The sequence below is a fragment of the Harpia harpyja genome, chromosome 18 (genome assembly GCF_026419915.1).
Source record: "Harpia harpyja isolate bHarHar1 chromosome 18, bHarHar1 primary haplotype, whole genome shotgun sequence".
NCBI lineage: Eukaryota > Metazoa > Chordata > Aves > Accipitriformes > Accipitridae > Harpia > Harpia harpyja.
Window position 1 is genome coordinate 2,369,943 of NC_068957.1, and position 15,924 is coordinate 2,385,866.

General features: G+C 43.2%; 1 protein-coding gene across 3 annotated transcripts in view; it reads left to right on the forward strand.

The window, feature by feature from the left end:
* The window catches only part of LOC128153871 (vascular endothelial growth factor receptor kdr-like), a 141,545-nt gene that overhangs the window by 26,555 nt on the left and 99,066 nt on the right, over positions 1 to 15,924 (forward strand). For all 3 annotated transcript variants that reach the window (XM_052813743.1, XM_052813744.1, XM_052813746.1), the window contains exons 2-3: positions 11,414 to 11,510; positions 15,494 to 15,705. In XM_052813743.1, the coding sequence (XP_052669703.1) occupies positions 11,414 to 11,510; positions 15,494 to 15,705 (309 nt within the window). The remainder of the gene's footprint in view (positions 1 to 11,413; positions 11,511 to 15,493; positions 15,706 to 15,924) is intronic.

The window sequence follows — 15,924 nt, forward strand, 5'->3', positions numbered from 1 at the left end:
ATCTTATAAAGGTCATTCTGTACTGTACAGTGCTTAAGGATATGGTACAGCTAGTTTGGGGGTTTTCTGAACAGTCTCGTGCACAAGTGGCTGATGAAACAAGAAGAAAGACTTGGGAGTCACTGATTTGTCTGCAGATGGTAGAGAAGGGACGTGAGTGAGCATCCTCCTCTCATTTGATACATACAGGCAGAGGGTGAATGCTGGCAGAGACCGTACAATGCTTTCAAAGAACATAATTTTGCTAAATCAGAGTTGCAGGGATTTTGTAACTTCTCTTTTTTCTTCTTTGGTAATTTTAATGTCTCTCTAGGGTATCCATCTTATACTTTTCCAAAGTCTTTTACTTAGGATGAATTACCATCATATTTTATTGTCAAAGGAGTAAGCTGACATACAGTACAATAATTTGACTCAGTAGTTTGAAATACTGTGTCGCTTGTTAATATTACCTTGTGTTACATGCAAAATTTCTCTGTTAATGCATGTTCTAGCTAAGAACTTAAATAGCCAGGCTAGGTGAATTTCAAAGTTATCATCCCTCAGCAGCTATGCAAATGTACGTATATATGGCAAGTGGGGTTGTATTTTGGGTTGATACTGGCCAGTGCTTTAATTTGTGTGGTATGACCAAGTGAAATTTAATTTACCAACCTCTTTAACTTGAGGAACTTTCATTTTCATCTGTTTGCTTTTAATTTATGTGTTATTTTCCAAGCCCCCATGGTACCAAAGCTCTCCTTCAGAAACAAGTCTGACAGCTCTAAATTATTATTGAAAGTTGTTTCATGATTTTACTTTAAAGACGATGGGGACTAGATTAGATCTATGGCTCTAGCTGTATGCTCTGGGTGCCTGTACAACCAGATACCAGAACAGATTTTCAACATGTGTGAAACCAGTATTATTTTACTGAATTCTGGCAAAAATTTCATTTCACCACTGGTGGTTGCTCCTGACAGCAACTTTTATGGAAACTTAGGAGAAATCCCTCCTTAATAATTCATGTTGCCAGCTTGAAGTCTGACCTCTACTGGCAGTCGGGATGAATTATAAACCGATGCATGTATGGGTTATTGCATTGCCCCCTAAACACTGAACTAAAGGCAACTTCTTGCCTTCAGAAAAATAAACTCCACTGCATTGTCCCTGTCTCCTGCCTTGTGAACAGACTGACCTGCGTCCAGCTTTAATATTGCCTTGGTGCACCATGTTCCCTCTACAGAAAGTGGCACTATAGTATAGGAACCACTATACCTATTTCCAGTCTGCCAAGAAGTGTGCAATAATATTGCAATTAACATGTAAAAAAAAAAAAAATTACCATACCATATCCACACAGAAAAGAAAATGATAGGGTTTGTTGTTTTTTATTTTTTTAATCTTATGGCTATTGTTGCTTCAATAGAAAAAGATGAGAAAGGTATAAAACTGTATATAAGACCTATTGAAAACTTTTCTGCTACTGCTCTAACTTTAAAAAAGTCCATTCTCTTTAATGAAGTATCTAGCCTGAGAGCTTTACTCTTAACCTGAGTATAGGTAGCCCCTTTATTCCAGGTTAAAAGTCCAGTATAAATGTTAAAATTGGGTAGAAACAAGAGAGAAATCACTGCTTGCATCAATAGAGATTTACTACTTGTTTTTTCGTGACAGGTCCTGGCTCATATCAAGACAGATTTCAATAGTGACTGATTCTTTCTGTGCACATGAGCAGGTTGGGGAATAGTTCTTGGAACAGAGTCAGCACAATTGCTTTCACTATTTGCAGCTGTACAAAACAAATAAGTTTGAGAGAAATATAGAGAGGTGCCAAATTCAATCCCATTGATGTGTGAGTGAACACAGTGTTTAGTGCTGCGCTGTGACACACACGAAGTCTGTGAATTACTGCTGTTGACTTTTCAGCCTTACATGTCACCTTTGATAAATGAGCTAATCTGCTGATAGCTACTCAAAATAATAAAGTAATTTAGTTAAGAGTTTTAAAACATTCCTTCCTTAGCATCCAAAACTTTCCAAGTAACTAGTCACCGCATACAAATTACCCTGCATAGAGCAATACTGATTAAAGGGAACTGAATGTAGGGTTTTGATAGGTGGAATCATAACTTGATCCATGGGTTACTGTCTGTAGCTGTGAGGAACTGTTGGGCTTATGTGCCATAAAAATATCCAGCTATCTATCCATCAATACACAAATATGCTCCCAGGAGTTCACCTGTGGTGACAATCCAGAGTTGACACAGGGACACAGGGAAGCCTGGAAAGGACCCAGTGGAGGCAGATCTAGATGGCCTTCTACATGCCCATTTTCCTACCAGTGCTCTGGAGGAAGGGGAGAAATCTTGGCTAGATTCACTTCCAGATAAAAGCTGCATTGTATCTGAAGACTGAGTAGCAGTAAGTCCTCATTTGTGGAGTCCTCTGGGAGGAGGTGAAGGGCAGGAAGAACATGTGCTGTGGTGGACTGCAGTGAGAGTGAAGGGTGAACCTTGGGGCCAGAGCCACCAGCAGAGAGGTAGGTCAGGCTCCTTCTCACAGGGACTGCTCCCCATGGTAGTTCATCCTAGAGACCAAAGTGTGCCCTTGTTCCTCCTCTCACTTGCAGCCTTGTCTAAAGAACGTGCCCTCTCCTCAGGATGGTCAAGTCAAGGAAGAATGAAAGCTATGTCTGGAGTGCCTATGAAGTAATCCTGTCTGGGAATCATTAGAAACATGCATCTGCAACCCTAAAGCTTTTCTCAGGAGAGCATGTTGGGGGAGAGGCAAAGACAGTTTCATACCTCACATTTTTTTATTTTTTTTTCCCCTGAAGTCTTTAGCACATAGCATGGTGTCTTTTTTTGTGTGTCTTGTTCCCACTGGGTCTGCATATTTGCTAATCATGGAGATGTGCTAGGTCTTCACTTTCCCAGAGGAATTGCCATAATTTTGATCAAGAAATAACATTCCCAGCCTTTTTTCCATCAACATGAGATTACTGCATTTCCTAAATACTTTAAACTGTGCTTGAGTGCCTGGCAGATGATTGCAGATGTTGCCACCTCCTTTCCCAGATTTCATGTTTATTTTATGGCTGTAGATCTAAGTTCTCGACTTGTCATCCAGTTACAAAGAAAGGACATGTCCCCTCACTACATAACTCAACATAAGCACAGGGTGGTGATATCTCTGTCATTCTTTAGGACTCCGCACTCTGCAGTGTCAGAGGGAAAACAATGGCTCTGATTAACGAGCTGCTGCTGCCAAAGACCAAACAATTTTGACCTAGAGTTGCTTTCTGTGACCTCTTACCATAAATTTGCAACTGATACAGTGATCCATATCATGGACAGCCAAGAAAGCACATGGCATTGTACATTCAGGGAGTTGCCTTTGAGCAGGTGTAGTCGAACTCCAAAGGTTATGTTTTGATTACAGAAAAACAGAGAAAAGTTCCTGTTAATTGACACAGGGGTTTTAAGCGTCAGCACACAAAGCAATAAGGTGGCCTTGCTGAAGAGTTTCTGCTGATTACAGAAGGAAACCAGAGTGACCCTGTGCCACTTCATCAGGAAATGCTGATGTATCTATGGGTGAGGAAAAGCCTTGTAGGAACAAATCCCAAGAGCAGGGCCAATGTCTTATCTTATCTTTAAACACTTGCTCTACTTAGCAGTTGTTTTTACTGTGCTGTTGTTGATGTCTCCTCCGCTTGAGACTAATGATTTAATTTTTTGTTGTTGTCACTAGGAACATTTACACCCAAACTACTGTCTCTGGCTGAGCTACACAAAACTATTTGCGGCAAGCGGAGAAGAAGAATGGGTGTGAACTACTCCCCTTTCTCATGAGTCAGCTAAACAAATACTAGCTTCTCTGGCTTGGAAAATCAACAAAAACATGAAGCCTGTTGCTTTGCCAGCAGATACTCTTGGGTTAACACTAGCGTTTGAATATCCTGAAAGAATCTCAGCTGTCTCTCCTGATGAGTTTGTGATTGCTAATTTAATTTTGGATTAGCTTCTTCAGCTTCTGTAGGAATGGAAGCTCTGGCTCTGGTCTACGGGTTGCTAGTTCTGTGACCACACACAGCATGCCTGTGGCAGGACCACTCTGGGGGATTCCTGGTTATTTCTAGGTGGAAAACAACAGGAAGATATGCTTCTTGTAACCATTCCCCTGAAACAAAGAAAATAGAAAATCTTTAAAAGTTGCTGAACCATTTTCCTTAAAAATAATCCTGCTTCAATAGCGGCAGTGTAGGCAAGGGAGACAATTTTGGCAAAAGATAGGGATGGGTATTCAAGGGCCCGCTGCATGTGGGCTCTTTGCTTTTCTCACCTAGATGATGTGTCGGGCTTGCAAGAGCCCGCAGAGAGGAGCACGCTCCTGGGTGCTTTAGCACTCTGGAAGTGGTTTCCAGGTGAACCCTGTGCTCTGCTCATGCCCCTGTTGCTGAGCTTGGTTGGTGGGGCTGGGCGCTCGCAGCATTCAGCAGTCCCACGGGTGGGTTTCCCAGCTGGCAGGAAAGAGGGTGGGTTGATCAATGGCCAAGTGACAGTGAGGTCCTGGTCCCTGGGCATTGGCATGGAGAAGCAAGCTCCGTACAGAGCACGAGCTGTACTTTCCTGACGGATCTGCAGCCCATTTCCCATGCACTTTCCAGGGACAGGCTTTTCAGGGAGATTATATTTTCCAATTACAGTCGAGCCTGCTTCTTGAGTCCATTAATCATCTGCTTTCTTTGTGTTTTACCCTCCAATTGTGAGAGTTGTCACATGTCTATGGTTTGGATTCCTTGGCAGAGGTGGTGGAGCTGTCTTATTTTAGTTTGCCCACTGCTTTTGGGTAATTTTTCTTGATTTTGCAATTATCTTGGAAGTATCATGTAACTGAGATATCCACTCTGGGCATGCAGAGAACAGCTTGGCTACCAGACTCCAGCACAGGGAGTACTTGTTAAAGTGGCATTCCTACCTCATGTGAGACTAGGACTGAGAGAGGGTCTAAACTCCTACTCATCTTCTCCTCTAGGAAAAGTAGTTCAGCAGGGAATAAACCAGTAACCTACAGGGGACTGGCCTGTAGCAGCACCTGATGAGGAAGTCACAGCCCCCCTACATTAAGTACTGTACAGATGCATAGGAAAAGATGAAGGGTTTAAAGCTTTTCAGACAAGTTAAAATATTATCCTCGCTATACACATGGAGAATTGAGGCTTAGGAGAGCAAATAACCCCATCAAAACCAACTCCCTGAGAAAATCAGGAGACAAATGAAATGGGAGAGAGGCAATCAAACCACATTAGGTCTAGAGGGTAAGTTACCCTCTAACAACCCTTTCTGACCTACGCATTCCCCAGCTGCAGCCCCTCACAGAGGTCTTTGGCCTCTGTACTGGCTCGGTACCCATCAGGTGGCCTGACACAGAACTCACTAGCCCGCAGGAAAGAAGAAAATTGGGAGGTTTGTTCCTGACTTACAGCCAAGATCTTCACCACAAGAGCATCCCTCCTTCTTTGCTGGGAAAGTCAATGCTGGCAATAATATTTCATTCAGAAAATTTTGCATTTTGAATAGAGAGCATAGGACATAATGTCAATGCATGAGTCTAGCAGAATCAAAAATTGTATGTCCTTCTCTCACCCAAATTCACAACAAAAAGGGAGGAGGTGGGTCTTTTTAGTTATTTTCTGCTGTCTTTTTAAGCCTTTAAAATAATAGAAAATTACTTGTTTATAACAAGTGAAAGCTGACTCCAGCAGCTGAAGACTTAATAAACACACCAAATATTGCAAGGCTTGTGATACAATAATGCTGACAGTACTGTCGTGTCTTCTCTTTTCACAGGGGGTAACCTTGAAATAAATCCTAAAATGATTACAGGCCATTGGTTTAAACACACGCAGCTTTTCAATGAATCCTTGAGCTTTCTAATTCCAGTGAAAATAGGATTTCCTTGGGGATATAGTCATGAAAATACCCTTTAAAATGGGTACCTGTTCATTTTTTAGATGCACTCACACTGTGTGCTTGTGATGAGGTACCCTGGCATCTCAGAGGAAAGCACGTTGTCTCTCCTTCATGTCATTTACTGCTGCAGACACAAAGTCATTTGGAGAGGCTGAGCTTCACCAGTTTTTCTGTGGCAGGCAGAATAGGTAACAGCTTTTCATCTGCATAATCCATATTATTGGTGGTCACCATATTACGGGTGACCAGAGCCACGCACGCTGTTCGTACAGCCCCCATTAATTCCAGAGTGTTTTCAGAGCACAGATTATGCTCCCGATCCAGACTCTGACTCAGAAATGCTTTAAGGTAAGCACGGCTTACAAAAGTATCCCCAGTCTATTGCCAGCAATAAACAAAACAGTTTTTAAATGTTGTGTATGTGCCTCTCCCCTTCCCCCACTAAAATCAGCTCTAAAACTCTGACTTCCAGTCCTTTCTAATGGGACCTGATGTGTCCTAGGGCCCAGATCTATGCACAAGAGTGACTTTACACACATGAATAGTCCCTGGAGTTCAACCATGTGCAAAAAGCTATTTGTGTGCCCAAGTCCTTGTGGAATCTGGGCTTTAGTCTAACCTGCTTCATTTAGCTGTCAACGCAGCAGTCTCTGGTTTGCCTAGCAATTATTTCTTTGTCATCTGATGCAGAGGTTAGGTGCTCTCTGATACTGTTCTTTCAGCCTTCCCCTCCTCTGTGCGCTGCAGTGCCCAAAAGGGATACATGGATCTCTTAATCAGATATCATATTGACGTTAGCTGTCACTATGTACGATACCTAGATACGTTCAATCTCACAAGCATTTGCGAGTGCTCTTTTGGGGCTAGCTACTGGGTAGTTACAGTGCCTAGAGGATGCTTGAAGGAAGGCTGTTACAGTAAGAAACAGAGATTAAAAATAGTTTTTATTCATGCTCACTGATGGTCCTAGCATGAACAATCAGGCATTCGCTTAGCGTGGGAGGGATCTCCCTCAGCCAAGTGAGACAGAGTTAGAAATCATCTGACAGAGAGGTGAGGGAGGTCACACATTACCCTCTGCCTGGGGATCCTCCCATGTTTAATGTTGGCTGCGCTGCAAAATCAGATTATCCCAGGAAAACAGTTTTCAATATACTTTTCCTCCCTGGTTAATGTATCAGTCAACCTTTCACATTTCAATCCCAAGGATTTGTGTAGTTGTGCTGTGTTTGGGGTTTTCACCATCAAGAGCAGAATGTTAAAGTCTAAACTGAAGGTAAGAATAAACTCTCAGAATTAGAAATGGTGCAATGAGGCTCTGGACAGAAGGTCTGTCCTGACTCGGGGCTCTTTCTAGGGGCTATCTTTAGCCTGGTGACACTACGCTCTTGAGTCTTGCTGTGGGCAACTTGTGTTGGCAACAAGTAATTGAGGGCAGGAACCTAACATCAGATGCAACACGTCACTTCCCAGGAGGAGCCTGTCTTTCTCCCTTGGTTTACAGAGGGGATGCTGTGCTAAAACCTATTTGTAGCTCTGCAGGAGGCAATGGGCTCTCTGCTAATTCTGCAGTATTATCATTCTAGCATCTTATCCCAAACCATGCCAGAGGATCTAAGGAAGGATGCCACACCAGGTTCCTTACCCCAACCAGGCAGCAGTGTTAGCTTCACAAAGAAAACAGCAGGGACAGCCATGGTACCAGTGCTGTTTCCTGGGCCTTTATACATCATTCTGCAGAACAGAGCCTGCCAAGCTGTTTGTTCCTCTGCAGAGCTTTGCTATGGTAATGAAATCATTGGCGTGAGTACTTGTTTTTAATTTTATGACCCTTGTAGCCCTACAGCAGGACCAAAATTATTTAGCAGAGAAGAGGAGAATGTTATTTTAGGCCTCGACATTGTAATTTGAGCTGTGCAATCAGAGAACATTAGCTTCAGCAGGACTTGGTCCAGCAGCATGGGTCTCCCACCCCACCCTGGGCAGGTTGTAGGTCCTGGTTTTATAGCATACCACTGAGTACTACCTCAGAGAGATGTTCCTCAAGTCTGAGAGTTTTTATATAAAGTGCAGAGTAGCTATGAAAAACTTTTCTTGGGAAGTGTGAGACGTTTATTGATTAAAGCCATAAAACCCAAATGAAATACATTAAAATGGTGAACATTCACATTCATTCTAAGAAGAAGGAAAAGTAGTACAACTAAGCTACATGGTGTATTTCAACAATGCTTTTCTATGGGATGCCAACATTGGGTTAACTGTGGCCTTCCCAGAACTAGATCACACCTGCCTGTGTTTCACACCTCCTGGAATCAAAAGCTTACCAGCAAGTAAGAGACCTGCACACCATGTCCCAGAAGACTCAGTCTTTGTACAGGCTAAACAGTATCTACCTCCATCCCAGTTCCCCTGGCACCACTGACTGATGTGGATGAGACTCCAATGCTAAACGAATGTTAGGGTGCAGGATTGTGGAAAGAGGGTATGCACTGCCAAACATGATGCAGCCTACATTCCTGCTTCTCTCTGCAGGGAGCTGCTTGCAGCATCCTAACACCTTCTTAAAGCCACGAGTCTCCTCAAATATATAAAACAAATGTGAAAGTGGAGTAGATCCCTTTCTTCTCACCCAACATGCCCGAGGGCTGTCCCCAGCTTTGTCTCAAAAAAATGAAGTCCAGCTCTAAAGGGACCATGGGAGGCTAAAAATTTTGTGGGGCATCATCCTGCCAGTTTTGGCATTTAGGCGCCCTGATGTAGCACAGCCTAACCTTTTCCCCACTACTCGCTCAGTTTTGCCCTCAAATTTTTTTTTTTCCAGTCCACTCAGCTTTGGCTCTGGTGTGCCAGAAAGGGCACACGCTGTGTTTATATAAACCCTCTGTCACCTGGCAGCTGTGATCAAATGTGTGTGTGGCAGAGGAATTTCTCCTCCTGTCCTCCATGGGGTAGAAAAGCACTGAAATTACACTTTGCTTATTCTTTTCTTCAGCTCCTGAAGCCAAAATAAACTTTGGGAAAGAAGTAGCTCAGAAGTATAAACAGAGTAATTGAAAAATACTTTTCTTTCTTTTAGCAAAAACAGTCTCAAATATTATAAAAGCCCAAGGCCTGCATTGCTCTCTGGTCACAATAGCAGCTTAAGGCTAATGCCAGCTGCCTGGCACTGCACTCCAGACCCCTCTGACAGTGTCACACTTGCTCATGAGAGGTAAAATTCAGGCCTGTTCAAAAGGCCAGCTCGAGACATCAGCTAAGCCCCCTTAAGCCCTAAGAACAACTGAAGGCACAAGAGGAAAGAAATAAAGGATTATTTCAAACCCCAGGATTTTCTAAGTCGAAGCAGCACCTGCCTGAAGTCACAGCATAAACAGCCCAGAACAGATCCCAGTAGTAGCTGTGTCCTGGGTGAGCTACACAGGACCCAAACAACCCTCAGCTAGCAAATTATGTGACACTTGACAAACATATTCAAAGCTGTTGGCCATGTTTTGGATTGTTTTTGCAAAGCTCAGCACATGGTCTTAAGAGATGTGAAATACCTCAGCACCATGAAATACCACGTGCCAAAGCTCAACCCATGCTCAGTGTGAACTGGTTGTTTCTAGAAACCGGAGGGCACTCGGAGCCAAGTGCAAGGCCATACTTGCCTGACAGTGTCTCCTCCTGCAGAGTTTGGGGCTTTTTCTGTTGATTCTTTGGTAAATGTGATGCTGCACCCTGCACATGTCATCCTGAATGTGTTTAGGAGTAATGGTACTTCTTGAAAGAAATGGGAACTGCAGGGCTGGAACCCACTGGCTATTTTGCTTCCACAGCATTACGTGCAACAGCAGTTTTTAGGTAGGGCCATGCTAAATAGTGTCACACACATGCACTGGAGACAGTTTGTGTTGGCCAGACTCCAACTTCTAATTCTGCAAAGGACTTTGGAGATAGAGCTACAGTATCATCGGTTATGCAAAACTAGGCGGGGGGATGGGGGGGGGGGGTGTGAAGTGGATGTCTCTGGTGCTGAAGCAATGGCCAGGAGTAGTTTAAAGTCTCAGCTAGAGGTCTATAGGAAGGGTCACTATGCCTTCGAAGGGAGTCCAGCAACATGCTGTCTGGGCAGGATCCCCTTTGGGAAGGATTCTCTGGTGCTGTGAGATTAGCTGACCTCTGCTGCGTTACTGATGGGAATTTGAATGGCTCATGGGAGAAGCCAGACTCTCCAAAGTGGGAGTGATTGACTCTCCACACTGAGAGAATATGCCAGGCTAAGAGCATTTTACTCAAATCCAGCAAAAAAGAGATGAGAGTTGGGAGGTGGGAGGCAAGAAAATCACTGTTTCATCCAGTTGAAAAGTTAAACCCTAATGTTTCTCTTTTTGCTAGATATGTTATCTTCACTATTCTGCTGAGAATAATGCCTCTGTTATAAGCCCAGCTAAAGATTTCTGGCTTATCAAGTTCAAGGCAAAGGAGGAGATAGAGATTTGAAGAGCAGGAGGGGAAAGAAAACATACAGCTTTAATGTCAGAGCTTTGGAAATTGAGATACTTATCTAAGTCTGTTTTCTTCTTTCCTTGATTACGTTACTTTGAATTTGGACAAGAAAACCAGCTTGGCCAACCTCACTTCTGTTCCTTCTCAGTTTCACTTTCTGAAAATTATATTGTCATAGATGTACACTCAGATATGCATCTCACTGAGGACAGTTTCACATTCAGAAGACATTTCCGGAGCCAGGAGATGATGATGAGAGAGACCTTTATCACTACTGTCATTAAAAACCATTGTCATCAGAGACTTGACAAGCCTTGTCACACTAGCACTGATGATTGTGTCCCAGACACCACTGCAAATTTGCCCTGGAGCATTACACCAGGATACAGCCACAATGCCCACAAAGCAAGCAGCTCGCTATTAGTTCAAATGCAGTATTTGTGAATGGTGCTTTGGAAAACAGCAGGCTTTTTGATTTCCTTTTAACATAGCAGATGCTTCACAGTCGTGAATCAAAGAATTGCTCCCCAGAATTATTTGTCTTCTCTTCTCCCACTGATTAAAATGTAACGTATAAGCTCACACATCAAATTATTTCCCAAGGACCTGACTCCTTCCACTTTTATATGTGTGTAAAATCCTTTTGAAATGAATCTGTTCTCCTAAAACTGCAATTATTCAGTAATAACACTAGTTATAAATAAAAGGAGCGAAAGACTATTAGCAGAAATGCAGGTGTTCAATGTTAGAAAAGAAAGAGATGAATAAAGGAAACTAAAAACAAACTAAGGGGATTTCACGACTAACTCCACGCTCAACTGAATTGCATCAGTATAAATGCAAGCACTGTGTAGGCCCCCAAATTAGGAACTATTTACAAAACAAAAAGCTTGCCTCAACTGTATTGTGCCTGTTCTAACCATACTGAATAGCCTGTCTAATGATGATTTCTTCTTTATTTGGGTCAGGTCTTGCTGAGGAAGAATTTTTTGAGAAACCAACGCTAAGCATTGCAAAAGACCACATTGTCATCTTAGCAGGAGACACACTAAAAATAAAATGCAGGTAAGCATTGCTCCAGCCACACTGGATTTCCTTCGCTGTATTGATTACCTTGGCACAGTACAATTTCTGGGTAGGGTAGAGCAAAGACTGCGGCACAGCCAGCTGGGAAGCAGTGCTGTTTACCCTCACATGCATTTCTGCGTGGAGGAGAATTTGACAGGCTGTAATAGAGCAGGGAGGAAAGTCTCAGGTCAGCATTCAGCTTGGCCAGATTCTTTATGCTGTAAAGGGGCCCAAACAAAATCCTGAGTCAGCACAAGGGAAAGCTTATGGGAGAGGGATGTACCATACTTAAGGACATGGCTGGAAAATCCTCATCTGAAAATAGGTTCAGATTCATCTCCTCTGCAGCTAAGATCACTCTTTTGCTCCCTGTCTGTAAGCAAATGACAAACAAGATCACCAGGGCATGTCATTAGCTCTTTACCTATATATATCAGCTTAAACTTCCTAACCTCAAATACCATCTAGCCTATAAAATGACATTTAAATAAACAGCAGTTAGTATGTGTACATTCAAAGACCTGACCTGTTTAAACATATCATATTCTTTAAATCAAAGATAACCAGCACTCATAAAAAAACAGACTGCTGATATTGTAAATTACAGCAGCTCTCCAGTTCTTGGCACAATGTGTGAAAACTAGCTGTGCAAGAAACAAGCAAAATTTTGGTAATGACCTGTGTTTACAGGGAGATTATCCTCTGAAAATGGGGGATATAGCGTTTGGTCACAGCCAACTGGCACACAACTATACATAATACAAAGAGTCGGAGCCCTTTCTGTTGTGTCAAACATACATTAGCTTGCTCAGTCATACAGAAGGCCTCAGACTGAGATGTATGTAGGTGTTGCTTGTTCTGAGTGTGATTTATATGCCAAGCTACTGTGAGAGATTGCTTTTTAATTTTTTCTGAGAGTGTTGTAGGAGAGAAAGCTTAAGGTAATACAAACTATCACAGTTTCTCTCTCACACACACATTATTTTTACACCTTCTTGCAAAGTCCCCTTGACTGTAGCCACTACATGGATGGTTTTTTTCAACAGAAGTTACTGGAAACAGTAAGAAAAAGCAGTGGGAAGGTGAATCTAAGCTGCAGTTTATGCTGACACATATGTCCCTTCTGATTTTTGTCCTACTCTATTTAATTCATTGTTATAGTGAAAGGTAAATTTACTCATACTGTGTAAATTTGTGATGTCTTCTGGAGTGTAAGGCATTTTTTTCCAAATACCTCCAGCTAGCCGCGTGGCTTATGAGGTCAAAACAACCTTACAGTGGTATTTTTAGCTTGGCAAGGAGCAAGCATGATGGCAATAAAGTTTAAACAGTCCTTTAAAATCTAGGTGCAGTGCTTCATAAAACACATTATGTGGACATGAGTTTGGTGTAGTGTTCCAGGCCAACTGAATCAATACTTTACAGCAGTTCCCCATCCACTGCCTTTTTAATCTGTAGGAACATGCTATTTTTCTCATATCACCAGATGAATAAATAGATGAAGAAATTATTAGCACTTCAGTCCCAAATTGCTTTATGGATGCAAAGCAACAAATCCACACGACAGATCTGAGAACCAGAAAAGTATGCTAGCATGCTGCCATGCTAGCATGGGAACAGACGCCTGGAGCACTTCAGTTCCTTGACTCAGGTCACGCAAGAGCTGGGAATAGAAGCTAGAAGTGTGATTTCTACACTTCAAGATTCTCTGCATCAGGTCCTCCCTGGATGTCTGTCATCCTGCCTCCTCTAACACACCAGCATCTGCACACTCACAGATTAGCTCCGGACTGGCCCGAAGGGAGCTCTGAAGTCCTTTGTACTTCCAGGGGGCATTAGGGCTGTGTGGAGCACAGCACGAGGCAGCAGACTGAGCAGGTAACTGCCGAAGACTGCGCTACCTCTGTGTGAACACCCCTTCTCCCTTAAACTCCATTCATTTGAGCTTCTTGGCCAGGATTTCCTGGCTTTTGGCTGCCTGGCCAAAGCTACTGCTGTGACTCCTCTCTGCCAGACGTGTGAAAATCCCAAAGCCATAGCCAAAGTCTTCATCTTCCACCAGGATAAAATATGCAGGAGGAAAAAGTGGGCACATGTAAGGAAGCACAGGCATGTGAAATCCCTGACCTGCTCTGCAGAGCCACTGTTGCAGATTTCCAGCCCTGATGGACACCAGACTGGGTGACGGTAGAGGGGCAGGGACGTGATGACATGCTGGGAGCTGGGTGTCTGAATGTGAAGTGGTATTGTTCCATATTCCGGCCAGGAGTCCCATTTCTTGACAGAAGCGGTCATTACGTCATTAATAACGTTAGTAAGGTAGGGAAAGAGCACTGGGTAGGGACCTCCGTGTCAAAAAATAATTCAGTGCTCTGAGGGACAGGAAGCTGGTATGACGGATGAGGTGGGGTTGTCTAAGTCAACAGTGCATCCAAAAATGAGGGTGAGGCTGTTCACCAGAGAGGATATTCACACTTTTCCCAGTGCTCTTGTTCAGCTCTGTGCTGGGAATAACCTCAAGAGTTCAGCCCCATCATCTTCAGGAAGGCGACAAAAGGACGGGCAGAAACGGGGGCCAAGAGGATGTTTGTTTAAGTGTCACTGAATTTGCTGGCAAACACGTTCCCTTATTGCACCTACTGCACCACTACAAAGCCACCGGCACAGAAAGAGAAGTTAGAGTTATTAGCTAACTGGAAACTTCACACAGCTTGCTTGTTAGACATGTTCGGTATTAGCATCTCTACACTGAGTTGACGTGTCTGGACCGGATTTCTCCCTGGCGACATGCAGTTGGGGAAATCCAGAGGTTCTTACTCCTTCCTCAGCTCAGCAAATGCCAATGGGAATTGCCAATGGGGTCAATGGGAATTCACTGAGTGAGAAGGGGTGAGTCAACTCCCTGTCCTTTTGAAGAGCAGCTTCTCTCTGCAAACACAGACAGAACTGCCTCTCTCTAATACTAACTTCCTCCCCAGAAAAATCCATGGACCCCCGTACCCCACCAGTTTCCACATTGACCACCAAAAACCAGTCTGCTACAAAAAGACCATAATCTTAATCTCATAAGTATGTATAGCATGTAGTAGTACATCATCAGAGCCCTCAAAGTGCAGCCTAAGCAGAAGAGAGCTCCAAGAGCTCCTGCTGCCATGGTGTGGCCTGATGTTTCCAGCACAACAGGACTAGCGCAACCAGTGCCTCTTACTGAGCTAACTTAGATCAGTTGAAAGCTCTCTTTGAGTCCTGTAACAGGTTATCAAAAGGCCTTGCTTTTTGCTGGTGAACTACGTAGAATTGCACTTGACATTAGCTATGATCATAGATAAGACAACGAACGGGTCAGGTGGGTGAAATGGTGTATCATCTGCCCCGCTAGCTTTATGTTCAAACTGCTGTGACAAGGTGAATTCTAAAAAAATGTGTCTTGAGCAGATATTCTAAGATTTGTAACCTGATTAGTTCCAGACCCTTCACAAAAATCAAGACTGAGTCACTGCTGATTAAGCAAGAAAGGTGATGCGAAGTTACATAAATGTTCTCCTCTCTCCATGCAGCCTTAGTATAAGAAAATATAAGTTAATTTAGCTGTTAAAATACACAAAGTCCTCAGCTTGGAAGAAACATATAATTTTATCTAGTGCTTTCTAATGTTTGTAGTGGCTAAAATATAGTGCTATAAAAACAAACTCATGTTCAGGAAGTCTGTTAAAATAAAAATCAAACTTTCCTCCAGGAGCTAGCTTGCTACAGTTCCCACAGACTATTTCAGGAATCTCCCCTGCTCTGGGGAAGAGTGTGGGGTGATCCACCTTAATTCCTTATGGGTAGAAATGCAAACACCCAGCAACCTTTATCATTCATTTGCAAATGACAAGAGTAGGAACACTGGGAACATCGATAAGAGTTGGCCAGAAGGAAGCCCAAATTTTGTCTGAAGTCATGAATCTATCTTTGATTTTGGTGTGTTGTGTTGACAGGGGAGCACCTTCTGTAAGCTGGCTTTTGAGGCGGGACCAGAAGGAAGACCCCCGAGTGCACATAAGTAATTGTCGCAATAACACAAGGCAAAGCTGCAGCATGCTCGTCATCAGGAAAGTCATAGCTAATGACACCGGTTACTTCACCTGCATTCATGATGACTCCCCATCTAAAGAGGATCTCACGGCCAAGATTTATGTGTTTGTTAAAGGTAAGGATTTCACTTTGGTTTTTTGTTATGGCTTTTTGGTAATATAAGCTGTGTTCAACTGTGGGATCTGTGCTAGGTAGAACAAGCAATCCAATTCAGACGCTTTCACAAATCCCACCTTCCCACCGGCCCAGCACTGCAGCAAGCACCAGCTTTGACATTTTGAAGAGGCTGGATATATTTGGATTTTCATGCCAGCTGAATTCACAGGTGCACAGT